The 27,184-nt window shown below is 42.8% G+C and overlaps 2 protein-coding genes across 6 annotated transcripts; one reads left to right on the top strand and one right to left on the bottom strand.

The window, feature by feature from the left end:
* TMEM59 (transmembrane protein 59) lies at nucleotides 1–14,888 on the bottom strand. 3 transcript variants are annotated; one of them, XM_077823457.1, is made up of 8 exons: nucleotides 14,713–14,888; nucleotides 10,491–10,596; nucleotides 8,086–8,180; nucleotides 7,722–7,874; nucleotides 7,321–7,393; nucleotides 6,868–6,952; nucleotides 4,215–4,323; nucleotides 1–2,472 (listed from the first exon to the last, which is right to left on the bottom strand). In XM_077823457.1, exons 1-8 carry the CDS (start codon nucleotides 14,884–14,886, stop codon nucleotides 2,317–2,319), a joined length of 951 nt encoding a protein of 316 aa, XP_077679583.1. In that variant the 5' UTR covers nucleotides 14,887–14,888; the 3' UTR covers nucleotides 1–2,316. The 3 variants fall into 3 exon arrangements, with proteins under 3 accessions (XP_077679583.1, XP_077679584.1, XP_077679585.1); XM_077823458.1 differs by having other exon boundaries at nucleotides 1–2,469; XM_077823459.1 differs by having other exon boundaries at nucleotides 6,868–6,949.
* A 73-nt stretch (nucleotides 14,889–14,961) lies between these two features.
* On the top strand, nucleotides 14,962–26,731 carry TCEANC2 (transcription elongation factor A N-terminal and central domain containing 2). Of its 3 annotated transcripts, none has more exons than XM_077823460.1 (5): nucleotides 14,962–15,045; nucleotides 15,758–15,903; nucleotides 20,184–20,325; nucleotides 23,059–23,252; nucleotides 25,243–26,731. In XM_077823460.1, the coding sequence occupies exons 2-5, from the start codon at nucleotides 15,802–15,804 to the stop codon at nucleotides 25,429–25,431; spliced, it is 627 nt and encodes a 208-aa protein (XP_077679586.1). In that variant the 5' UTR covers nucleotides 14,962–15,045; nucleotides 15,758–15,801; the 3' UTR covers nucleotides 25,432–26,731. The 3 variants fall into 3 exon arrangements, with proteins under 3 accessions (XP_077679586.1, XP_077679587.1, XP_077679588.1); XM_077823461.1 differs by lacking the exon at nucleotides 14,962–15,045 and adding an exon at nucleotides 15,301–15,651; XM_077823462.1 differs by lacking the exon at nucleotides 14,962–15,045 and adding an exon at nucleotides 15,301–15,651 and having other exon boundaries at nucleotides 15,727–15,903.
* Nucleotides 26,732–27,184: the final 453 nt, after the last annotated feature.

Below are 27,184 nucleotides of genomic sequence, written 5' to 3'. Positions count from 1 at the left end.
TGTTGATTAACCCAAATATAATTAAAAATTTAAACATTTGAAGACATCCACCTTTAGAAAGATAAGTTAAGAAAAAACAGTTTTACACTCATGAGTTAAAAATTAAAGTCATTGACATAATGAAAGTTGTACTATACATAGTACTGAAACAGGCAACTGGACAGTTATACTTTCAGTGAGGCTATATAAACACGATTTCCAGCATTTACACATCACAGGGAAAACAGATTCAATGCTACATAGATGCTATATTCAATGCTAGTTATAAGTCAAGATTTGGGATAATTAAAATGTCTTCAGAGACTGCACTGCAGACAAAGTTAGTGCAAAGAATACCAGCCATAGCCACAGCCTGGTATAAAGTCTGCATTTGTACCTAAAGATTTTAAACTGTCATTGCACAAGTTACATTTGATACTAGCACATCAGCATTCTGCATTAAACAAGGCTGTGTACTGATGTCTGAAGTACATAACTGCATAGAAATGAGTGTCTTAGGACTGATTACTACTACACATATAGAAAAAGCTATTTTTCTGCATCAGATTATGAAAGTGTTTTTAAAGCACTGCACAACCAACCATCACATTTTGAGACCCTTGTATAACCTAGGTATTTAATAAAGATATCACGTTAAGAACAGCATTTCACTCCAATTTTCATGGTTGTAAGTCAGATCCTCTTTCAATGCCACATCAACCAAAAGTTACTATGTAATCGGGCTTAAATTCAATGTTTTATACAACAACACACTAGACCCCTTGAAGAATTAGATTCTGAACTTCTTACGCCTTCATGACAAAAATGTATGGTGCACACAGTTTTGAAGAGAACACCGATTTGTAGCAGCTCTGTGTATGCTGAACACATATAGCAAGCACCACAGTGTATGTGGTATGCACTCTAAGTATGGACCCATAATACATGATCTATAACCACAACAATATAGTCCTCAAACTTTAGAAACTCACCCTTTTCTAAACCTCACTCTCAACCAAACTTAAAATTATTCTTCTGGTTTTAATTCATGTAATGAGCTATTCTCTGGAACATCTCAAGTATAATTTTTGCTAGAGTACAAAAGCTATGCAAAACCAGTAGATTTCTATGGCCTACTTCTTACCTGAATGTAGACATAATCAGACAAAGTTCAAAAAGTTAAGGCTCTGAGATAGAATTTTGGCCAGTTTCTAAACATTTGCAAAGAGACTTTGTAAGGAAAACCATCACAGTCCCTTCTTGCTTATAGATGCCTAGCAGGCACCACTAGATCATAGCAGCTATAGTAAAGAACAAAACTGTGTTGGACAAACTAGCTATAACAATATTCTCTCATATGGTTACTGAATTCTATTAGTTATTTACTAATGTAGCAGAATGTGATCAGATGGCATATATTGGGGGGATGCTGTAGATGAGTCTCATACTGAGTGCATCATGGTTAATTAAGAGTCATAGCGAAAGGCTACAGTCATTCTACTTTTCTAAATCCATTCTCAGTTTTCAGTAATCAATTTTTTTCTGACAATGGAACAACTGGACCCAATTAGTTAATCAATACAGCAAAGGGAGTTCCTTCAGAAAAAGTATGATCTAACCTAACAAGCTATTGAAGAGTTTAAGGCTAAAGTTTGTCAGATGAATAAATAAGCATGTCACTTGTGTGTGTGTAAAAGGATATGTCAATGAGTCATTAAAAGCTTGCATTTCTGACAGTCTGAGCTCAACCTGCAGTACCTCAATAATGCTCTGCATATTGATAACTGTAGAAAAAATATATTTCTATTTTTGGGAAAAGGGTTTTTCCCAAACGGATAACACAATACAAACGGATGAACGGATAATACAAAATTTCTGCAAATAGTTCTATAATTAATGTTCTTAGTTCCTCACAACTGAAAATGCCTGTCCTAAGCATCTTCTGCCCACTTAGAATTTATATCCTACTTTTACAGAGCTAATTCTGATCTTTCATCATAGAACAGTTAGAAATGACTGATTGAAAGTGCCATGGTAGAAGTGTAGAGAGCATGCTTACAGTTTGTGTTAAGCAAAAAGGACACATTACAAACTCCAGTGAAAGCAATTACATATATTTGAAAAAAACAAAACAAAACAAAACCCTGCAAATTAAACATGCCATTCTCTTCACTACTAGAAGAAAACAAGGATTCCATAACAGACTGATTTGTTGATTCTGTAACTTTATTTGCATTTAAACACTGACCGCTATGCCCCGCATCTGAAGAAACCATAAAAAACCACCAGGAGTTGATAGAACTGCTAGAATTAGTCTATTAAATTCTTTTAAACTATTTAAATTGCTGAATGAGCCAGATTAACTTTTGTGGGTAGAGGTCCTGCTTCTTCCTGTTCATCAGTCTTGCATCGAACAACAACAAGGGCAGAAGCTGGGTATCTGGTCAGTTTTTGTTCATTCGTGTATTCCAAGTCTCCATAGATGCTCAACTTCTGAAATAATTAAACTTATTTTAAAAAGATCATATCATTACAGGTTCTGAATGCAAGACTCAAGACATACTTAGCCATAAGAACACAGAAAGGCCATAAAAGGGTCAGGCCAACAGTCCTTCTAGCCCAGTAGCCTGTTTCCTGACAGTGGCCAATGCCAGGTGCTTCAGAGGGAATGAACAGAACGGATAATCAAGTGATCCGTCCCGTTGCCCATTCCCAGCTTCTGGCATATAACTATGAGCATACATTTCTCAGGGAGGTTTTGACGGTCCTCAAAGTAACAATGCTTCAACTCTTACTATGAAATATTTTCCATGCTATCTAAAATTCACGTTCACAGTTGAGTCTGAGTCCCAGGCTAGGACTGGTATGTTCCTGTCAGAATGAGTGTGGTACTTGCCAGTCTTGCATATTTTTAGAGGAAGGAAAGTGGGGAGATGTCAGTTCAGCGAGTCCTTTCTCCCCTCCTCCAATCAGATTCTTGCCACTCACCCATATCATGTCCATAGGTTCTGGCCATTCTCAGCCTTTTCACGATCTTATTAAAACCCTTTTAATGGTTTAGTGAATGCTCCCGGTAATCATACTTCTGCTCTGGCAAAAAGGTACTAGAAACAAATTTCTAGTTGTCAAACATGGTTACCATGGGGAAGAGGAGCCAATGGGAGCTGCAGAGCCAGCGCTTGGGGTGAGGGCATCGCACGGAGCTCCCGAGGTCACCCCTGTGCATAGGAGGCAAACATGCCAGCCGCTTCCAGGAGCCATGCAGAGCCAGAGCAGGCAGGGAGCCTGCCTTAGCCCTGCTGACTGGATTTTTAGTGGCCGGGTCAGCACCAGGGTCTCTTTTTGACTGGATGTTTCAGTCAAAAAACAGACACCGGGCAACCCTACGGCCCACAGGTAGATCTAATTGAGTATCACTGCCCTAAGCACTGGGATATGGGAGGGTATTAGATCACATCTTAATCTCTCTTGCTGAAGTTGTTCCACTCTGTGTGTGAACACTGTAATTAAACAGTTATTGGAATAAGGACACAAACTTGGGTTTCCCACCTCCAAGGTGAGAGCCCTAATCATGACACTGCAGTCACTTCACTGTCTCTGTCACTTATACAAAGTGAAACAGCTTCAACAAAATGCTTGAATAGTCGTTGGGCTAAAGAGTGAGAATGACTATAGCCTCACGGTTATGGGCACTCACCTTGGAGATGGGGGACTCACATTTATGTCCTTGGTCCAATGACTAATTTACTTACACACAGTTGAACAACTTTGAGAGATTGAGACCTGCCCCAAATACCAATAGGGCACTCTTCTGCCAAGTGGGAGACCAAAGTTCAAATCCCTGCTCCAGAGCATGCAGAGAGGGGAACACAGGTCACCCACATCCCAGCTAAGTGCCCTATCTACTGGGCTAAAGACTATAAAGGGAGGCACCCCCACAACCTTCTCCCCCCATTTTGTGAATCTAGACCATACACTTCTTTTATCTTTATTTTTAAAATGTCACAACACAAAGTGTTTCATTTTGAGGCAGATGAAACATTTTGTTAAACCCAGATCAAAATGCACTTACTTGATCTGCCAACATTTTTAGTTTGATTCTAGCATATTTTAATTTTGCAGAACTGCCAGTGAACCAAAACACCAGCTCTATACCTAAGACCTTAGAGCATTTCAGGCAGTAAGTAATATGAATAACTGCACGGTGCCGTAAGCTATAGAATAATTAGCTTTACCTCAGATGGAACATACTGCTGTACCGCTGTAGCAACAGTAGCACAACAAATCCAGAGTAGCACCAGTACGGAGAGAACAAGTGTAGTCGTTAAAATCCAGCCAGAGTTTCTGAAATGTAATGAACATCGTTAAAGTTGTTTAACAGGTTAAGAAAACAGGATATTTCTAAAGACATATGCTGGCCTTTACCAATCTGCGTTCCCAGGTCTAGATCATTCAGTTGAATGCTTCACTGGAGGAGCCTGGGAAACCAGCCTCCCACCCCACCTTAGCTACCAGTTTTCAGGTACAGGATAGGGAAGCAGAACTAATCAAGTCTGGCAGTTTCTTTACTAGATCCCAAGCTGACTCCTGTTTTAAGCTATTTAGCATACAAATCTCTCTATTAACTGCATTTTGTATGCATGACAGCTAAATCTCTAATCTCTCTTTCTGCCTTAAGAACCTCATTATGCCAGGGAAATAGCAGCCAAATGGTTAGCACAATTCTAAAGAACATAACGGCCATACTTGTCAGACCAATGGTCCATCTAGCCCAGTATCCTGTCTTCTGACAGTGGCCAGTGCCAGATGCTTCAGAGGGAATTAACAGAATATGACAAACAAGTGATCCACCCACTGTCATCCAGTCCCACCTTCTGGCAGTTGGAGGTTCAGTGATACCTGGAGCATGGGGTTGCGTTCCTGACCACCTTGGCTAATAGCACTGATGGACCCAAGCCAGTTACACTTTTGGCCTTCACAACATCCCAGGGCACTGAGTTCCACAGGTTGACTGTGCAGTGTGTGAAGTATTATTTTCTTTTGTTTGTTTTAAACCAGCTCCCTAGTAATTTAATCTGGTGACCCTTAGTTCTTGTGTTATGTGAAGGGGTAAACAACAACATTTCCCTATTCACTATCTCCATAACATTCATGACTTTATAGACCACTATCACATCTCCCTTTAATCTCTTTTCTAAGCTGATCAGTCCCAGTCCTTTTAATCTCCCGTCATATGAAAGCTGTTCCATACTCCTAATCATTTTGTTGACAGTTGATGTTGATAAATGCAAAGTAATGCACACTGGAAAACAATCCCAACTATACATATAAAATGATAGGGTCTAAATTAGCTGTTACCACTCAAGAAAGATCTTGGAGTCATTGTGGATAGTTCTCTGAAAACATCCACTCAATGTGCAGTGGCAGTCAAAAAAGCATACAGAATGTTGGGAATCATTAAGAAAGGGATAGATAATATGACAGAAAATATCATATTGCCTCTATATAAACCCATTGTACACCCACATCTTGAATACTGTGTGCAGATGTGGTTGCCCCATCTCAAAAAAGATATATTGGACTTGGAAAAGGTTCAGAAAAAGGGCAACAAAAATTATTAGGGGTATGGAACTGCTGCCTTATGAGGAGAAATTAATAAGACTTTTCAGCCTGGAGAAGAGACGACTAAGGGGGGGATATGATAGAGGTCTATAAAATCATGACTGGTGTGGGAGAAAGTAAATAAGGAAGTGTTACCCACTCCTTCTCATAATACAAGAACTATGGGCCACCAAATGAAATTAATAGGCAGCAGGTTTAAAATAAACAAAAGGAAGTATTTTTTGACAACGCAAGGTCAACCTGTGGAACTCCTTGCCTGAGGATGTTGTGAAGGCCAAGACTATAACAGGATTAAAAAAAAAAACTCGATAAATTAATGGAGGATAGGGTCCAGCAATGGTTATTAGCCAGGATGGGCAGGAATGGTGTTTGCCAGAAGCTGGGAATGGGTGACGGGATATATCACTTGATCATTACCTGTTCTGTTCATTCCCTCTGGGGCACTTGGCATTGGGCACTGTTGAAGGGGTAGATGGACTTTTGGTCTGACCCAGTATGGCTGTTCTTATGTGCCTTTTCTGATTCTAAAATATTTTTCAATATGAGGTGACTTGAACTGTATGCAGTATTCAATATGTAGGTGTACCATGGATTTTCTAATTTTTGTATCTATTCCCCTCCTAATTATTAACATTGTTAGCTTTTTTGACTGCTGCTGCACATTGAGAGGATGTTTTCAGTGTACTCATAATGATGCCAAGATCTTTCTTGCAACTAATTTAGACCCAATTATTTTGTATGTCTAGAAGTGTGTGAACGTATCTGGCTGCTCAGTAGCAAAGATTAAAGAAAAAGAGCAAAGTTATATTTATCCCATCAACATAGAAATAAAGTAAAACTGCTTATTTATACAGCACCTTTCACACTAGACAATCCCAAAGTACTACACAAATCAATCACTTCACCTTGACAGGCAGCCGGATCTAGGAAACGAGTGAAATTAACAGTTTGCTGCAAAATATCAGTAGTGTGGGACAGGAAATGACAAATATCATGGTCAGCTTAAATTGAATGGAGAGATTAGGTTGGCCAAATAGCCAACAAGTATATTGTGGCTAATATCTATTTTCTTGAGAAGGGAGCAGTGAGCTCTTTAACACAAGTGCTCAGAACCTCCCTTTTAGCATCTCCTCCAAAACATCATCTTTCTTGAACACAGTTCTGTCATTTTGAGATTTTCTGATGGAGGCTATGACATGTAAAATATATGGGGAAAGAATGTCATCCTACCCTTTAAGCTTTTATAAGACAGTAGAAGATACATACATAGAAAGACATTTGAAAAAGCTCTTGCTTTCCTCCTCTTCAAAAAGTCCTCTGTGTGTCTGTGAACCTCCTGGCTGTAGGTCTGCTGAAATATCACAATGACAGCTCCATTATAAGGTCACATTAAAAAAAAAAACAAAAAAACACCCAAGATTTATGTTTAAAAACTCTAGTCTCATATAGTCCCTGTCTATACGAAGACATTGATAGTAGACAACTTCTTTAAAATGGTTCTAATTCCAGTGTGGCAAGGGCATAAATACCATGCTATATTTAAAATACATTTTAAAAGGAGTTTACTACTGTGGCCTTTGTTGCAATGTACACAGGGTGACAGTGAGAGTGACAGGCTGCCCATAATGACATGCACTTTTCCCTTTGTAGAAGATTTGACTTACTCTTGCACGTTACGAATATTTTCATTTGCACTCTAAAGAACCCAAACCAACTTACAGGATGTTTCGCTCAACAATGATTCTTTCAGATCTGTGGTGTCCTGTGGAATGTATTGAACTTCTGGCTTTGACTAAAACAATAATGAAAATTGTAAGGTCTTGTTTGTATTTCATAAAGCTTCAATTAACCATAAAATTATAGTCATCCCATAAGCATCATTTACATTTGCAAAAGAAATGAGAAAATTTTGTGACACAACCCATTTAAGTTAATTTTGCTTTCTACATTGCAAATCCAGTGACCACTACAAAGATAGACTGACTGCTGCCAAACATTAAGCATGCAGTTACTTTCTGAGACTGCTCTACTAACTGTTCTGTGATTGGAAGAAGCAGGAGATCAACAGTTAACACCCAGGACACACAAAGTCTTGTAAAAGTAAAAAAGCAAGCAAGCACCTGGAATATAACTATTTTGCCATCATCTGCTTGAAGGTAGAAGGTCCATGAGGAAGTTATGAAGCTCTGTGCTGAGTCCATCATGTCACTCCAGAATGATCTCACCAGTGTCAGAGGGAAAAGGAGATGAATCCTTGGCATCAGGGACATTAACTGTAAACACATCACTAACTGGTTTTCAATTTGTTCTGTACATATTCGAGCAATTTAACACTGTCCCCAATAAGGTTTTAGTCTTTAAATAGAGAATTTCTCTCCATCTTTCTACACACACACACACACTTATTAAATTTGAAAAAAAAAAAGAGAATGTGAGCAGCAGAAAACAAGTAGGTGGCATTTGACAAACATGCTACATGCTTACTTGCTCTTGTCTCAGTGCAGCAAATGGCTGCTGATTCTGGCACCCAAGATGGCAAGCATACTGTTCATCAGACTGAGAATATGCTTCAGTACAGGCTGCAAAGAAGAAAAGTTGTGTAAATTGGAAAATAATTTCACATTTTAAGTCAGCAACTGAAAGCACGAGTGTAAGGTGTAGGTACAGTCTGATAAGGACTCAAGTGACAATTTTAAAAACTCCCAATCCCACCTGAGGAATAATATGAGAGCAATATACCAATGCTGGTACTGGGTTCTTTGAGCTGATGCAATCTAGATGATTGATCTAGAATAGGCATAAAGCTGGGTTGTCTAAAAGCTGAGTGCAGCAATAGCATTTGGTCACAGAAATGAGGAAAAGCAAAAAACAAACAAAATAAAGAGCAATTACTGATATAGTAAATTCCAACAGAGTGACGTAAATTAACACGGCCTCAACCCAGTAGAATAGGCAAGGATTTTGTTCCAGAGATGGCATGGATTATCAGAACTTGGGCTGATAAAACCCTCCCACAGTACTGTGGCCTTCCCTCCCACATACCATGGAAGAGTTTAAGTTTTGCTCCAGGGGATGGAACTGGGATCCCAGAAGGAAGTAAACTAACAGAGAAATCCATCAAACTTCAGAGAGCCATAGCATAACAGGGAACAAGGGAGGGTTTGCCCATCAGTGTTGCATGAGTATAGTTAGACTTTCTATACCAATTTCAAGCTTTATCAAAAATGTAAAGTCAGTTCTGCTCTTATTTCCAAATATCTTTATCCAATATTTAAAGGACTAGCAGTACAGAAGCCAGAAGATTTGTATTCTATTTGTGGCTTAGCCACCCACCTGTATGACCTTGGGAAAAGTCTCTGCATCTGGGGAACCGAAGCACAGAAGTCAAGTGGGGATAATCCTCTCTCACTAGGGTATTGGGAGGCTTAGGCCAGAAGGCACAAAAAGAACAGACTTGACAAGTAAAAGTGCATACCAAACATTAGTACTATCTATTTCCTCACAGGAGAGGAAAATGAACAAGCATAGAACCAGAAATGGGCACTCTATGGAAACAGGGTAGACAAAGATCTGGCAGGGAATGCACAGTAATCAACCAAATATCTGAGTGTGGAGGTCTCAGGAGCCTGAGCAACAGTCCTATGGTAAAACAGTCACAAAGTCAGACAACTGGCAGCCACAGAAGCACCTAGAGACAGAACTGAACAGAATGATCAGGAAGTGCATCACAAAGCACAGGGCAGCCACCAAGCAATGAACAAAATCAGTGTTCTAAGACCACTGCAAATGAACAGGCAGAAGGCAACAGTCCAGGGTGGAAATGTTGTATAGGAAAGGAGGCAACAATAAAGACTCAGCTCTACATTTGGACTTTTGCTGCCTCACCCCTTTTTATGATCTCCCTTGATTGGGGTTTGGCAATTGAAAAGAAATGCCTGTATCACAGCTGTGCAAAGGATACTGCTTCTCTGCAGCTCTTGCCTATTCCCAGCTCATATAACACAGCTCTGTATTGTACTAACATGCCTTTCCCCAACTCTCTCTGCTGTTGGAACTTGCCACTGCCCCTTTTGCCTTCAGCACACGATTAAGCCTCTTTTTAGTGCTGAGTTGGCACTTAGGGAGAGATGCTCCCTCTCCTGCCTCGCTTGCTTGGCACCACGCTTTTGATCTCAGTACTAGCTTGGTATATAATTTGTAACAAGTATTTTCACAGTTTTAACTATCAACATTCTTCTCTGATCTTCAGATAATTAATCCTTTTAAACAATTAGTTATTCATTAATGTTTGATATTTAATGGCTTAATTCAACAAGACATACACCCAGCTCCCAAGTTGTTTAACTATATGAAAGGCAGAGAATGTAATTAAGATTTGTTTCTCTTTCCATAGTAAAGAGATTGTAAATTTGGGTTGAATGAGGCCATATTAGTGATGTAGTACACAGTTCATCAAGATTTGTGCTTTGTAAAGCAAACATTTCAGCTGAAGTAAATACAAACCCATACGTCCCAACAAATAGGGCTACGAAAATCATTGCAACTGATGTCATTTATTATGTTATGTCATTGCACAATGTTACATGGAGTAAAAGAGACACTATTAGTTTGAAAATTACATTGTCAGCTAACCATTTTACACCTAATATGGTTACATCACCTAAGTTTTTCCCTTGGCCAAAAGGACCCTTATGTTTTAAAGGCTCACAAAGCAGAAATCCCTTTTAAAAATTTGAGAAATTTTAATGAGTGCTCTATCAAACTTTTTTTTAAGAGTAATATCAATTTTTAAAAAGTCAAATTGACAGTATCCCTTTATACTTTTCCACTCTTCCCTTCATTTGTCTCTTCATATTACATCTTGTGGAAAGAGCACAGAATTATCTTACCAGAGTCACATTCCAGTTTGGTCCGATTCAAGTCAATGCCATCATCCACAAACTGACAAATAGAAAACAGTCTGCAGCCTCGCTGACATGCATACAGTTCCTCTTCCTGGGAAGTTACAAGAAAAGCAGGGTTGCTAAAGAGATTACTAATACTCCACCCAAGAACCTAGGGTAGCAACAAGCAAACATTACTACTTTTCTGAGTACTATAAAAGCTACCTTGGAAAATATTCTAGCAAAAAACCCCAAACAAAAAGAAAACCTTAGAAGTCAGCCAAACACCAAGGTCTGTACAGTCTGGAACAAAAGCAAATTCCAGTTCTTTAAAATTATTGGGCAACTTTGATATGGACTTTCTTAGTCCAAGCAGAACACGGTTCTTTATTCAGCAAGGAGCTGGCCTTGAATAGACAGATCACTAAAGTCAGCAAGTTCAAAAATGCATTTCTGAAAAATGACAGCTTTAAAAATAAAGGTACTAGCTGCTAAAGAATCGAAGTAGAACCTATTAACCTAATCCATACAGAAAGTTGGCAGTCCTTACCTCTCAAAGATTTAATGGCAAATGCTATCAGTGAGGAGTCATAATGCAGGTGAATGGTATATTGTCAAAACACCAATTATTTGTTATGGGATATAATTAGAAGTAAAAAGAGTTGTCAGAATAAGTAACCAGAGTATATTTTGTGGCGCACTATTCCTGTGTCATGGCTACTTACTTGTCAAAATATCCAGTCAATATACTATTTAATGGTTTTGCTGAGGGAAAGAGAGAAGAGTATTCCTTTATGTAATTACAAAACTGAGATACAGCAAGTATATAAAAAAAATGTATATCAATGTTCCTATTTGATTGTCACCCTCTTTCTCTCCTTTCATATGTTACAGTCTTAGACTGTAAGTTCTTCAGGGCAGGGACTATATCGAGCTCTCTGTATAATGCCCCTATCAATATTATAGTATGGTAGCATTCAGAAGACAAAGTAAAAAACAACTTAATGCTTCTCCCAATAATTAATGAAGTGCTATAGTACTTTGTTTCACAAGAAAATACTCACTTAGCTGTGAGAAACACACTCTTTTAATTACTAGAAGTACCATGTGGCAGAGAAATGGGATCTGTGAGGTAGACTTCATTTGAGGGCTTGTCTAGTCACAAAAGTTGTATAACTAGAGCAGTACTGGTGTAGTTCAGACAATACAACCCTCCGAGTGTGGTCACAGTCATACAAGCATAGCTTATTTCCTCATGGAAAGGGGAATAAGCTACACTGGTATATGGCACCTTTGTATTAGTGTAACTACAGCCACGCTAAGTCGCATGAGTGTAACTAGGAGTTGTAACATTATAACTATTTAGATAAAAAAACATGCCCCCAACTAGAGTAGTTATACCATACTGGTAGAAAAACTGTGTTTAGATGAGGCAAGTACCTACTTCCCTGGTATCTTAGAAATTTTGCTTGTTTTTTTATAGCAAAGCAATAAAAATAGAGAGTCAGAAAAATATTCCACATTGTGAAACTATCTTGTCAGAGACAAGGTAATATCTTTTACTGGACAAATTTCTGTTGGTGGAAAGCACAAGCTTTCAAAAAGCATCTGACTTCTTTCCACAGACCTGAAGAACTTTGTGTAGTTTGAATGTTGGTATCTTCCTCCAACAGAAACTGTTCCAGTAAAAGATATTAGCTCACCTACCTTGTCTCTCTCATGTGTTAGGACCAACATAACTAGTTGTTTGTAGTGTTGTTGTAAACCATTAGCATTGTTCTGCATTTGACACCATGTGAATCTGTTAACAGGAAAACTCAAGACAGGTCTTTTGGCTCTCTCCTCATCCTTATGGTTGTCACCTGCTTTACAGGTGAAGACAGGACTTTGAATCAATTATTAAAGGAACAAGGCAAACACACCACACCTTACCATATAACCTCTTGCAAAAAAACTGGTGTGTTTCTTTCAGACACAGATGTTCTATAGGTTTTTGCAGCATAAAATATCAAAACAACTGCCAAACTGGGTCAAGATTTTATTTTTTTTTAAATAAAGCCTAACAACTTTGACTGTGTCTCTAACAGAAATATCCTGCTGCAGAAAATATGCCACAGATGTTGACATTCATATTGAATTGGCTTTGGCAGGTATGATGCACACACAGATTATCCTGATAAGTCTTAATAAAGTTTCTCTTTCATGAGTTAAACAAAACAATGAATGTATTTTTCCAAAATAAAAGTTTCCTGCCACCTCTATTTCTATTTGGTAGCTTAGTGGTAGATAGCGCTTAAAATCAACACAGGATGGATTGTTTAAGTCACAAAGGACTCAGTAGGAAGAAAATTGTGTGTGTCATTTTATTGGCCTCTTTATGATGTATACTATAATGATGAGCTCAAAGTGTTTAGTTTTTTTAAAAACTCTAAAAGCTACAAGAAACACCAGAGTCTCAACTTCCTTCAAAAACTTGCCAAAGTCCTCCAACAAAAACCACAGGAGTCTGAAATTTGATCTGCAGTAGGAAAAGATTTGGGGTTGGAATTAAGGAAGAAAGATGTTTAATTTTACAATGATTCAATTCCCAAACTTTGGCCTTTTTTGCAATTGGCATCATACTCAGACATCTCAACATGGGGCATAAAGTTCCATATTCTTGATACACATTTCATTCTATCCACACAAGTCTTTGTTGCTTCCACTCATTGTTGAGGTATACACATCACAGTTACTGACTCAAATCCATGGTTATGTAGTTTTATTCTAAAAATATTAATTCCACACTTCAAACTTTCTGCTCTATTACCCTTCTCCCTCATTTGTTATTTGTGCACCCCACATTTTGAACTCAACTTGTTATACTTTATTCTCTATCTGCAGCAGTATATTATCAGTCAAAAATTCACACAAGACTGAAAAGAATAATGAATTTTCCAAATTCCAACAATAACTCAAAATTCTATAGAATCCTGAACTGATACTGAACCTCAATATGAAACAGAGCTAGGGGGAACAGTTTTCCAACACCTTCCTTTTATAAAGATAGATACCATGAAAGACATCTGCCTAAGTTAACTAGAACCCGGGAGTGGGGGGGGTTTGGAGTACTCATTTTTTACAACTCTTCAGACTTCATCCTCTATAAATCAAATGTTTTATCAGTGTCATGATTCAGGACTTTTTACTTGTCAACACACACAGATATTTTGTATGGTTTTAAAGCCAGAGCAGCCCAAATCAAGTTGGTATTGTTTCTTTGAGGGAAGGAGGAAGAAGAAAACAGGACACATGGAAACCCCACAACCACCTCTTCCCCCAAAAGATTATATTTTACAGAGAGATTACTGACTGCTACACAGAGCTCTTCCTCAGGTCTACTTCCTTCCCCAGACCTGAAGAAGAGGTCTGTGTAGTTCAAAAGCTTTTACCTTCCACCAACAGAAGTTGAACCAATAAGAGATATTACCTCATCTAGTCCAGGGGTTCTCAAACTGGGGGGTCAGGACCCCTCAGGGGGTCACAAGGTTATTAATTGGGGGGTCATGAGCTGTCAGCCTCCACCCCAAACCCTGTTTGCCTCCAGTATTTATAATGGTGTTAAATATATTAAAAGTGTTTTTAATGTATAAGGGGGGGGTCTCACTCAGAGGCTTGCTCTGTGAAAGTGGTCACCAGTACAAAAGTTTGAGAACCACTGTTCTAGTCTATCTATATCCCGTGGGAAGGGGCCCGCGAAAGGAACCGGGCATATCTTGGGGTTGGTGTGTGTAGGGGGAATCTTCCTGGCCGACGGCCCCGTACCTAGAAGCACCTGCTACCAGATAAGGACTCACCAACAACCAATGGACCAGGGTGAACAAACCTCAGAAGCTATCGGGCGGGGGAAGCGGGTCTTCCTCATCCCGACAAATACCTGAGGAGTCTCTCTTATGTTCCGGCAACACTTGCCCAGCTTGTCATGCTAACTGAGCCTCACTGACTTGAGCCACATCAGGGACGGTCCCAGCTGGGGAGAAGCCGGGGGAGCCCGGCGGAAAGCCCTGCGCCTTGGGCCAGAGTGGAGGGGGCGGCGTCTGGCTCCGTGCCGGGCGGGGGACGGCACTGGGAGGCCTGTAGCTGGAGGAAGCGCCAAGGGAGCCCCACAGCGCAGGAGCGGCTGGGGGAGGGGAGGCCCGTACCCGGACAGGCTCGTTCGGGAAGGGGGCAGCGGGTGGGGGTCCCGTACCTTGGGGTAGGTGTGCAGGGGGTACGTCAGCTGACAGGCCCGGTGGCACGACGCCGTGCTCCCCAGCGCCGAGTCAAAGGCCTCGGAGGAGCCCGCGGCCGCCCAGCTCCTCCTGCAGACCAGGAGCAGCAGAAAGAGACCCAGCCCCGACAGCCTCCCCCGCAGCGCCGCCATCTTGCCCCTCCCTCTCCCACTTCCGGCCCTGCGGTGAAGACGGGGCTCGAGCGATATCGCGAGAGTTCCCTCGCCGCGGGGCCTGACGGGAGACGCAGTTTCCCGGTCGGAGGTGAGCTGGGCAGGAGAGGGAGAACCGCCTTCGCCGGGAACTACGAGGCGAGTCGCTTCCGGGCCGGGCCGCGCGAACCGTGTAACTGGCCTCCCGTGGCCTTTGGGGTCGCTGCTGCCCAGCCCGGGCGCCCGAGCCCCGCCCCGCAGTCCCGGGCTCCCCAGCGCCGGGCAGCCGAACACCGCGCCCGTCGCCGCCCCTCCACGCCCTGCCGGACACCCCGACTCCATCCCTCCCCGGGCCCCTCGACTCCCCCCACTCCCGCAGGCCGGGCCCCCCGACTCCCTCCCTCCCTCTCGCCCGCCGCGGGCCGGGCCCCCGACTCCCTCCTCCCCTCCCTCCCTCCTCCTGCGCCCTCCAAGGGCCAGGCCCCCCAAGTCCATCCCTCCCCCTGGGGCATGAGCCGGGCACCCCATGCCCGTCCCCACGGTGCATGTTGTAACTCGTAGCCCCGCCCCTTTGCGTACCCGGCAGCGTCACCCCAAATCTCCAGTCAGCCCCAGGGAGCCACGGTAGCAGCCCAAGCCCCCCCCCCCTCCCCCCCAATTGTCTTTTGTGCCCAGCAGCTTCATTGAAGTTGGGGCTCAGTGTAACATTGCCATCAAAGCCCTCCCCCACCTTTCCCCCTATCTACCTGCAGCTCAGGCGCGGAGGTTAGTTTTGCTGGTATTCCTGTCAACAATCTGCCTTTAAGTTAAAGCAATATTACCAATACAGTTTCATAAAAGAAAACGGACAACTGTTTTCTCACTGAAACAGCTGCTGCACCTAACCAAAAACTTGGAGACCTTTAAGTGTCCATCATGGATAGATTTGTGATACGAAAACCCAAAGCCCAGGAAAGCCCTAGGAAAAGAGATCCAGGAGCAAAGGTTTACAAGCAAGCCACTATAGAATCTCTGAAGGTAAGAGTGGGGAGGGCAGAGGGAATGGATGGATAAGAGATCAGTATAGTATTTTCAGTATAGGCCTGATGTAGTTTACATAGCAACTTCTGTCCCAAAGGATCACAGAGCACTTGAGAGAGTACGTACAGCACCACTGAAATGCTGCTGCCTCTGAGATGGACAGCAGCCAAGAAGACAACAAACACTCAGCACAACAGCCAGGAGAAAGAAAATGTACTCCAAAGACGCTGGAGCAATGGCCTATTACAAAAAAGGCCATGGAACATTTAATGTGTATCTAAAGCAGATAGGACGTTGGTTTTTAAGCTCATCTAATGCATGTACACCATAAACTGAGGCAACATCAGATTTGGGTCTTGAAAGGATAATGTGTTAGATTCACCCTGCTGAGATATGAAGTTACAGTTTTAGTGAGTCCAAGTCATTTATATCTGATGCTTAGATGTGGGGCCCCCAAGGAATAGGCCTCTGAATTTCCTTTCGGACCATTAATGCTAACATGGGATTACTTCCCCCCCGCTTTCTCTAGGGCAGAGGTGGGCCCACGGGACCGTCCTGCCCCACCCCTGAGCTCCTGGCCTGGGAGGCTCATCCCCGGTCCCTCCCCTGCTGTCCCCTCTTCCCCACAGTCACGCCGCTGCGCGGCTCAATGCTCTGGGCCGCGGGGCTGCAGAGCCCGGCCTGACCCAGTGCTCTGTGCTCCGTGGCTGCCTGTCCTGGTGCTTCAGGCAGCGCAGTATGGGGGCAGGAGGCGGGTTGGATAGAGGGCAGAGGAGTTTGGGGGATGGTCAGGGGTGTGGATGGGGTCGGGGCGGTCAAAGGGCTGGGAACAGGGGGGTTGAATGCAGGCAGGGGTCCCGGGGGGGGCAGTCAGGAAGGAGGGGAGGGGTTGGATGGGGGGGCAGTTGGGGACAGGGAGTGGGGGGGTGGATGGGGCAGGGGTCCCGGGGGGGCTGTCAGGAAGGAGAGGGGGGGTTGAATGGGGTGGTGGAGGGCAGTTAGGGGTGAGGGGTCCAGGGGCGGTCAGAGAGAAGGGGCGGTTGGATGGGGCAGGGGTCCTGGGTGGGCAGTCAGGAAGGGGGGGGTTGAATGGGGCAGCGGGGGGTCTGGGGGCCGTCAGGGGACCGAGAGCAGGAGGGGTGGATGGGGCAGTGGTCCCCGGGGGGCCGTCAGGGAACAGGGGGGGGTTGGATGGGGCAGGAGTCTCAGGGGGCAAGAAGCAGGGGGGATGGGATAGGGGGTGGGGGCTGGGCCATGCTTGGCTGTTTGGGGATGCACAGCGTCCCCTAACTGGCCCTCCATACAATTTCAGAAACCCGATGCAGCCCTTAGGCCAAAAAGTTTGTCTGCCCATGCTCTAGGGTGAAATTTTCATCCCTAATCAGTATTTCAGAATCCAGTGTGCAACAGTCCCATTCAGTATCCTGTAAAATTGGGCACAGTTTAGTTTAGCCCTTTCACTTGAGCATTAGAAATTCTGTAATTAGAAGTGTAAGTGTGTGTACCTGCACTCTAGGATCCTAAAGGGGCTGATGTCCAGTAGCAATTATTCTATAGACTTCAGGCTTTATTTTATGAGATCTCCTAGGCTAAGACATGGTCAATAGTTCAATGAAAATCCTCTAAAGGAAGCCCAGGTTGCTGTAAGAAATGGTGTTGGTCATTTAGGTAACACTTCTCTCCCTACTGAGCCAGTGCTCCACCACACCACGAGGGGGCACTGGATTGCTGGAAATACTATTTGTCAAACAAATATGTGTGGTCATTGAAGATCTTATGGCAAATGTTAGCAAGGTGCGGTGTTACTCCTGTTGTTCTGGCCAAAATTCTAACTTGGGTATTTACAATCAGCTCATGTCCAAGTTTACCTGTGGCTTCAATTTTAGAAGTGATTTATTTCCTTACCTGAAAACAGTCATGTAAAGTTGACACAGAATGGCTGCTCCATTCCTCCCCACATATGGCTGCTGTTCAGTGGTGTGTGCTCTGTCAGTAAACAGTATAGCGGATAGGCTCTCTCCATCAGATTGAGAGGCATTCTATAAACAATGGTCAGATATTTGGTGACATGAGTACAAGATTCTGCATGATATAAGCTTTCTGAAGAAAAGATTTAGAATTTGTTTAGAAAGTTTTATGATTAATCACAAACAAAAAACCACCAAGACACAAACATAGGGTCAAACTTTCAGCCACTCTCAGGTGGCCTGTAAATCTGTACATATAGATTTTGCAGCTCATACAGAGTAATTGCATAACTATCCATGTGCATAAGCATTTCTATGCTCATAATTCTGCAGCTGCTAAGAAAATATAGCTGAAACTTGGACTCATAATTAGTTGCAGAATACATCTGTACAGTGTACAGTTGAGTATATGAGTCATTCGTAACCTATGGGATGTCATAATGCTCCAAGTAGCAACCCTAATACTAGAAGCATCATCCAGGAGTGCCATTCATCAGGCGCATGATTGTATTTATAAATGTTGTATTTAAAGAATGTAAAATGTGCATACACTATTCAAATAGGCAGCAAGAATGCATTTTGAGACACATTTAGAATGTATAGGTGGATCCAACACCACCCTCTCTGCATAGGATTAAAGCATTTGACAGAGATTCTCTGAGACATGTATTTTTCCTGAATCTCCACACTGAACTGGCTTTAAGATTTGCAGAACTCCATGCTTGATGGGGAGAGGGAAAGGACACAGGCCAATTGGCCATTAATAATAATTTATTATTTGTATTACCATAGCACTTTTGATAGCACTCTTCCCCTTTTGATCTTGCTAGAAGTGGGAATGGGGTGGTGAGTTTTCTCCCATTCAGGTCCTAAGTGCAGAAGTTAAAAAAAAAAAAAAAAAAAAAAAAAAAAAGAGTAACTTGCATTTCAAGAGTGAGTGAAATGATTCCTGCATATCCATTAGTCAGTCTGTATCTGAGCATTTCTAACGTGCCCATCACTGTAGCATCTGGGCATGATATAGATAATTGAAAAGGGCAGTCTGTGGGTAGAGGTGCATGCTTTTCACCCCTCTCTTCTTACACCGCTTTCTTGAGTGGCAGTTTTTTCATTGGTTTCAGAGTAGCAGCCGTGTTAGTCTGTATCCGTAAAAAAGAAAAGGAGGACTTATGGCACCTTAGAGACTAACCAATTTATTTGAGCATAAGCTTTTGTGAGCTACAGCTCACTTCATCGGATGCATACAGTGGAAAATATAGTGGGGAGATTTTATATACACAGAGAACATGAAACAATGGTACTCCTTTTCTTTTTACGGATACCATTGTTTCATGTTCTCTGTGTATATAAAATCTCCCCACTATATTTTCCACTTTCATGCATCCGATGAAGTGAGCTGTAGCTCATGCTCTAATAAATTTGTTAGTCTCTAAGGTGCCACAAGTACTCCTTTAGTTTTTTCATTATTTTCCCCCTGCAGGTTATTTTGCAGCCAAGAGATTATTATTATTAATTGTGATATCACTTGTGTCCCCAGTCTTGGATCAGGGCCTTATTGTGCTAGGTGCTTGCAAACAGAACAGAAAAATTTTGCCTTGTACCAAAGAGGTATAATCTAAATATAAGACAGAGGAGAATACAAACAGCATATCAGCTGCATAACCATTGCTGAACGATTGTAAAAGGTCTTGCACTACATCTTACACGTAACAAGACTCAGGCTTCTTGTAATCTTTTATTTGGGAGTGTCACTGCAAGATGTTTGGGGTGAAAGGCACTATGTAAATGCCAGATACGTTATTGACTGGCTTCTTTCAGTCCCTCTGTGGTGCTCCCTAGCTCCTTTTCTCTACCTGCTCTGAGATTTCCGAAGTCAAAAACAGAAGTGGGGCAGATTCAGGCCCTGCCTGGTACTAAGTTGCTACTAACAATATTATAATTAGCTGCTTCCCCCATCCACTCCCTCTCATCCCCTCTTTATTAAGCCATTTATACAGTGGGCTTCCCAAAGTCTGAACACTTACATAACTGTCTTTTTCTAGGAGACATTTGCAGCTAATTGCCCAGTGTTTGGCAGAATAAGATTAAGAATCTCACTTTGCTCTCTAGATATTCCTGTCCTGATTTACAACAGGGAGCTGCTCTCAAGCAATTACCCATCATTTTGGACCATCACATATTCTGTGCTCTGGTTCATGTCATGATCAATAATTCATGTGTCGATAACAGCCCCATTAGCTGAGATGAAGGCCAACATCTTTATTTGCAATAAGAATATTCCACTTTCCTAATGACTTTTCTCTTTCCCAGAGAGTGGTGGTTGTAGAAGACATAAAAAGATGGAAATCTGTCCTGGAGCTTCCTGGCCAGTCTAAAGATAATTTGATCGAAGCTTTGGAGGAATTAAAGAAGAAAATACCTTCTAAGGATGTGTTACTTTCAACAAAAATAGGTGCACTTTGTATCTAATTTAGAGTGTGAAAATGAGATCGATTTGTGTCCTTTGCTTGTTGGATTTTTCCATACACATGGGAATTGTTGACACTATTTTTCTGTAATGGTCCTAAGCACTTTACCTTATTGTTGAATAAAATCCTGGTGGTAGGTAGCTACGTGGTCTGCAAAATTCTTAGTACAGCGAGGAAAGAGTTCTCCTTGAATTATTCACAGTTATTTAGGGCATGGCTACACTTGCAGCTATAGAGCGCTTTGAGTTAAACCAGCCTTCCTAGAGCGCAATAGGGAAAGCGCTGCAGTCTGTCCACACTTGACAGCTACAAGTGCTCTGGCGTGGCCACATTAGCAGCTCTTGCAACGGTCACAGAGAGCAGTGCATTGTGGTAGTTATCCCAGCATGCAAGTGACTGCAATGTGCTTTTAAAATGGGGGGTTGGGGTGGAGTGTGACGGAGTGTGTGTGTGTGTGTGTGTGTGTGTATGTATGTGGGGGGAGAGTGGGTTTTTTGGGGGGCTGAAAGAATGTCAGCATGTCTTGTAAGTTCAGACAGCAGCAGACCGCTCCTCCCGCCTCTCTCTCTCACACACACAGCATTCCACAGTAATGGTTGCTTTGTCTCGGAGCAGATGAGCAGCCGGCTGTCAGAAAAGGAGCTTTAAAAGGGCATATCCACATTCCTGCAGTGATTCCAAACAATGAGAAGAGTTTCAGAGTAGCAGCCGTGTTAGTCTGTATTCGCAAAAAGAAAAGGAGTACTTGTGGCACCTTAGAGACGAACCAATTTATTTGAGCATAAGCTTTCGTGAGCTACAGCTGATGAAGTGAGCTGTAGCTCACGAAAGCTTATGCTCAAATAAATTTGTTAGTCTCGAAGGTGCCACAAGTACTCCTTTTCTTAATGAGAAGAGTGGCCACTTGACTTAAGGGGATTACGGGGTGCCTCATCAGAGCGCAGTAATGCAACACCTCGTTCACACTGACTCCGGGCGTTTCAGCCAAGGTGCAACAAGCGTTAATCTTCTCGCAGAGGTGGAGTACCGGGAGTGCTCTAGCCATGGAGTCAGAGCACTCTGTGTACCTTGGCAGTGTGGACGGGTAGTGAGCTAGGGTGCCCGGAGCTGCTTTAATGGCTCTAACTTGCAAGTGTAGCCAAGCCCTTAGATGTTGGCTGCTTATAATCAAGGGCTGGGTCACTCCCTTCCATGGTAAAATATGTGGGAGAAGGACTGAGGGGAAGGAAATCTCCACAAAGTTCCTTCTTGATTGGTTTTGGGTGGTTGCTCCCCTGTGGAATGAGATGTGGGACCCATCTGCAAACCCAGAGAAGTTCCCAGGATCTGCTGGAGGCCCAAGCCATCAGCATAGAGGCCCTGCTCCTTAGTACAGCTACCTCGGTGCTCCTTTCTTCCCCAAGGAATCCCCAACGTGGAGGGGGCTACATGCTTACAACACCGACACAACTTGATTAATTTTCACAGGACCGGGGGACAGGTTGTGATGTGAGACCACCAGTTCCCTGCTCTCTTTTTGTGCAGATCCTGATCTTGCAGAGATCAACCCAGATGTACTGGAGCGGGAGAGTAGCAGGGCCAGGGCTGACCCCCCTCTTTTCTGTGCAAAAGCAGTAGGATCTTCATGCAGAGGGTCCTCTCTGCCTTCCTGGTCTGAATTTTGTAATTTAATTTGTCATCTGTAGCACATTCAGCCTTTCTATATCAGGTCTGCAGCAGTGACAGACGAAGCACAGTTGTGCTGTATGAAACCCAAGGAGTAATAGTGACACCGTCTGGCCAATAGCGTTATCAGTTAGAAATGACCTCCAAGCAGAAGAGGAGGAACTGTGCCTTCTGCTTTGTGTTACGTCAGGGGTTTTCAACCTGTGGAATTTTTTATTGGAATTGATTTTTTTTTTAAATTGGAATTTTTTAGGGATCTGCAAATGAAAAGAGGTTGAAAACCACTGTTAGGTAGTGTATCCCCTTTCAAAAGGCACATTTCCTTGTGGGTGCAGTAGCACGCTGTTTCAGAGTAGCAGCCGTGTTAGTCTGTATTCACAAAAACAAAAGGAGTACTTGTGGCACCTTAGAGACTAACCAATTTATTTGAGCATAAGCTGAAGTGATGAAGTGAGCTGTAGCTCACGAAAGCTTATGCTCAAATAAATTGGTTAGTCTCTAAGGTGCCACAAGTACTCCTTTTCTTGTAGAGCTCTGTGTATTTCCGTGGGCATGAGAAATGTCACTGATGGTGACTGGAAAACAGTAGGAAATCATTACTTCCTCACTCGCATGTAAATCATTGCAAATATCACCTAACATCCACTTCCCCAAAGAATTTTTCAGCAAACATTTTTATTCTGTGTGAGCCAATCCTGAAGGCTTTACACTAGATTTACCATCTAAGTACTCATATAGCCCTGTATTGTCTGAGCACCTCACTACACACCTCTGATCTAGGAAAACGCTACTCCCATTTTACAGCCGGATAACCAAGCACGTAGGATGTTACTAAGGCAAAACCACCATTGAATCAGTGAATAAGGACTCTGCAAGTGTTGGCCCCAGTGTTTTCATATTTGCATTTGTGTTAAGTGCTTGGTTTTCTGCTGAAGCTGTCTAACATACAATGCTTTGTGGCTGTTTTGTCACTAATGTGCACTGACAGGTCTGGATTACGCTTATCTACCCACCAAAGTTGAACGAACTCTCTTGCTGTTTCTATTTGACAGGTCACACGGTGAATAAGATGCGCAAACATTCAGACCATGACGTGGCCAATCTCGCAAAAGATGTTTACACTGAGTGGCGAACTTTCATCAAAGAGTATTCAAACAAACCATCGATAGAAGTCAGGAGCGATCCCAAAACAGAGACTCTCAGGAAGAATGCACGGAAGCTACTTTGCAATGCTCTGGAACTAGAGGTAATATTCTTAATACTCCTTTATTTTTATTAGCTTAAAGGAGAGTACATAGGTAGCTGCTGCATTGAGAGATCTGTTATTGGGGGTTTTTTCAAAAGGAGTTAGTTTTCCTTTGCCCAGATTACTCTGGCTATTGAAAACAAAGGTGAAAATAAGTCTGACCTTGCTCTCATTTACACACTCCGCAAACAGGACATCTGTGTGTCTGTTATGCTTAGATCGTATGGGGAAAGAGGACGTTAATATGGAAAACTGTACATCCTACTATTTATTAGCTATAAAACCTACAAAAAGACCTCTTGGTTGTTCTGTGTTTCAGGGAAATTGTATTTCAGTAATTAAGTATTTGTAAATTAAAACTTATTGCAAAAATGTACAGAGAGGGGTCAATAATATATAAAGTGGTGGTAAATACTAGATCCTTGTGGTATCTTTAAGTGAATGAACAAGACGTGCTGTAAGGCTTAATGATTAGTTTGCCTGGTGTATTAAACTCCATCATAATTATCCTTTTAATTTGTTCATTAATTATCCTTTAAATAGCAAGTCAAGTGGTAGGCAATCAGGAGTTACAAGGCAAAGTTAAAGGTAATGTGTTCTTTAGCTTTATCTGGCCTTAAGAAAAACAAACACTCTGGCCAGTTAATGCATGAATGGTATGTTCTGAAGGGAGTTCTCACCTGTCCCCTTCAAATAGGGGTATGGTGGGTCAAAGGGGGGATATCTCTGTGGGGATGACTCAAGAGACTGATAAAAAAGGGAGGCTCCTTAATGCACTAGGTGGATTGTTCAAATCCAGCCCTTCAGATCTGTGTCAGTTTCTAGCACAGGGGCCAGGTGGTATGAACAGACAGGGTTTGCAGTGGCACAAGGTGCCTACAGTCTACCCTCTGCCAAGGCAATTCATGCCACTTCAAAAATAGGCAGTGCTGGGTAGAGACACCAGTGGCAGGGCAGGGCCGAGATTAAAACTACCCTCTCCAAATAGGACTCAATGAAAGGATGGCAAGGAAAACATTGCCTGCTCCCCCATAGGCATGAATCTCCTCAGAATGCAGCTATCATCGGAGAGTTGTGGTTTGCTTCAGCATGGGTCAGTTGGCTGTATAGACAGTCACGGGGAAAGGAGGGAGTCCAAGAATTGGGAGTACAAGAACAATGGAGAGGGGAATCTGCAGGTGGGGACAGAGTACAAGGACTAAGTGTGTCAGCAGGGGATGTACAAAGACATGGGCAACTGGGAGATGGGTAGCAGAGGGGGGATAAAATGGGGCAAGGACTTGGGGGGTGAATAATACTCTAATAACACTCCAATGTTTTGGAGTCTCCCAACTGCAAAAGTGTGGGAGATTCCCCATCACTAAAGGCAAAAGTGAAATTAAAAGTGTGGTGGGCAGTGGAGGTTTCATTTCTTCCTTTATTGTTTATTTCTTACATTTCTAAGCTGTGCCAAATTACAGATCTTGGCACATAACTTCATAATTAACATTTAGCAAATCCCTTTCTGCGTTCTTAATTACACCTCCTTCCACACACACAGCCTGCATTTCCCTTTATAGCACCAGGCAAAGCTCCCAAGTATTTGGAGTGTCTTAAAATTGCTTTTAGGATCGAGCTGAAAATAGTATTCAAGGTGCCTTATATCAGAAAGATCAAATGTGAGATTTATGGAGACAATGCACTGTAGTTTGTAATTGCAGTTGAACTTGATACCCAAAGCTGGTTGCAGATTAGTGTCCTGTTGTGAGGGCAAAGCATTGCCTCCTAGCTGGAGATGTGAATGAGTTCCCTGCGGCTGACCAAGTTGCTTGTTCCTTAATTGCTTGGGTGGAATTAAACTGCTCTTCCTGTTTCACATGTGATGGGAAGTAGATTTCCTTGAATTTGAGCTGATTAATGAAGAAACTCTGAAAATCACCGAACTCCAATTTCAATCAGTTGGTCTCCTTATTAAACATAAGGATCTAATTTTACACTTTGCTGTTTTCAGATTGATCACCCACTGGCTGAAAATATTGAGCGAGAAGCTTTTCATCTCTCTTCCCGTCTCATTAATGCACCATATCGCAGGACAGTGCGAGCCCTAGTCTTCACATTAAAGCACAAACCTGAAACCCGAGCACAAGTGAAAACTGGTGCGCTCCCAGTCAGTGCGCTTTTACAAAACCATAAGAAGTGACTCAGAGTGCCTGATGGTGGACATGGGATTCACGTGCCTATGCCACATAGTGGGATTGAGAATTCCTTGTGTTTTAAGAGTGCAGGAGCACTGGTAATGTTAATCACTCTGCCATTGTAAGGACAAGATATCTCAGGACGGTGTCTGGGGCAAATTCAGTGGAGATGTAAGTGGTGGTGTAAATTAATCTGTGAGTCAGTGGACATTTGAGGGAGCAGAATGGGTGGGGTTGTAGCAGGAAAAGTACATAGGCCTCCCCTACTGTGCCTTATGCTTTCTTGTTGATTACCTTTCCTGCGACAAACCCACTCTTCTGGTCCCACAGAATGTAAGTTACATCAGCTGTTCAGCATGTACGTTGTATCAGCTTGCACTGGCAGAACCACACATCACTTGCACCCCCATTTGTCACATCTGAGGGCAAGTCTACACAACAGTGTTACATCAGGGTGGCTGCACTGGTGCAGCTTTGCTACTGTAGCACATCTGGGAGAGCGCTCTCCCATCCCATAATTACTCCACCTTCGCAAGAGGCAGAAGCTATGTTGGCGAGAGAGCATCTCCCATCGACACAGTGTGAGCAGCGCTTAAGTCGCGGTAACTTGCGTCACTCGGGATGTGCGTGTGTGTCTTTTTCACGCCCCTGAGCGACATAAATTACATCAACTTAAGCGGTAGCGTGGACCAGCCCTCACTGTGACTCCCTGTCTCTTCCAGGAGCCATGAGCATAGCGGAACTATCAGAAAGGAGCAATGATGTTCAGGGCCAGTCAGAAGGGGTGGGAGTTTACAATCAGAAGTGAAGGTGATGACTGACAGCTCTAGTTAACTCAAGTTCAAAGTCATGTTCCCTGCAGTAATACCCAAGTATTCCCAGAGCTAACTGCTTAGCAAAGTGAGGGGGCTTTTCTTTACTGTATTCCAGAGTTGGGGACTCAGACCATAGTCTGTGTTGGCTGGCCAGCTTTATCCCACTGCATCCCAAAACCTCAATGTCTCCCTAGGCCTTCAGGTAAACGAGGGCGCACCTGTATTTGCTATGACACTTCTTTGCTGGGTATTCAATAAGCATCTCACCTTTAACATCAACTCCTCCTTCCTGATTTATTTAAGCGTGGTGCTTGTTTTTTGTGTGTACCAATGTGAGGAAAGCGTGTAATGAAATCTCTAAGTATAATTCAGTGGGAGAGTAAATCAACCTTTCATAAAGGCTCTTACCCCCCACAATAGACTAAATATTAATACTTTAGAGCAATTATGTGAACAACTTTTTAAGCAATAAACAGATTATTTTTAACCAGCACGTGTTTCCAGGTATTAATTAGTGGAAGCGTTGTCTTTTCTCCAATTGCCTTAGTGCCATGAGTCATGTTGTTCTTGATACGCATGCTGTTCCTGAGGCTGTGGCAGACACAGCCTCTCTCTGCTGTGCTATGTGTTCTGACTGCGTGCAGGCTGGTCACAGAACGTAATCAATGAGATGAAACTAAAAGACTAGAGATGGCCAAGTACTGGGAAAAGGGAAACTTCTGTATTGGTGGCCCCGGAAGTGTGATGGGGCAAGGAGTACAACATGTCATCGTAATGTCAAGTTGCTTCAGGAAGTACCTCTCTAATCACTGCTGGTCAGTACTTGTATTGGTGTCTGTCTCACAAAGTGCCACTGAGTCAAGATGGTTGGTGCATGTGGAGCGACTGTGAGTTAGGTGTTCACAACAGTCCACATTCAGATCCCCTCCTCCAAGAAAATGAG

This window comes from Eretmochelys imbricata, chromosome 8 (assembly GCF_965152235.1).
Source record: "Eretmochelys imbricata isolate rEreImb1 chromosome 8, rEreImb1.hap1, whole genome shotgun sequence".
Lineage (NCBI taxonomy): Eukaryota > Metazoa > Chordata > Testudines > Cheloniidae > Eretmochelys > Eretmochelys imbricata.
The sequence above is the reverse complement of the archived record's forward strand: the minus strand, read 5'-3'. Positions and strand labels throughout refer to the sequence as shown.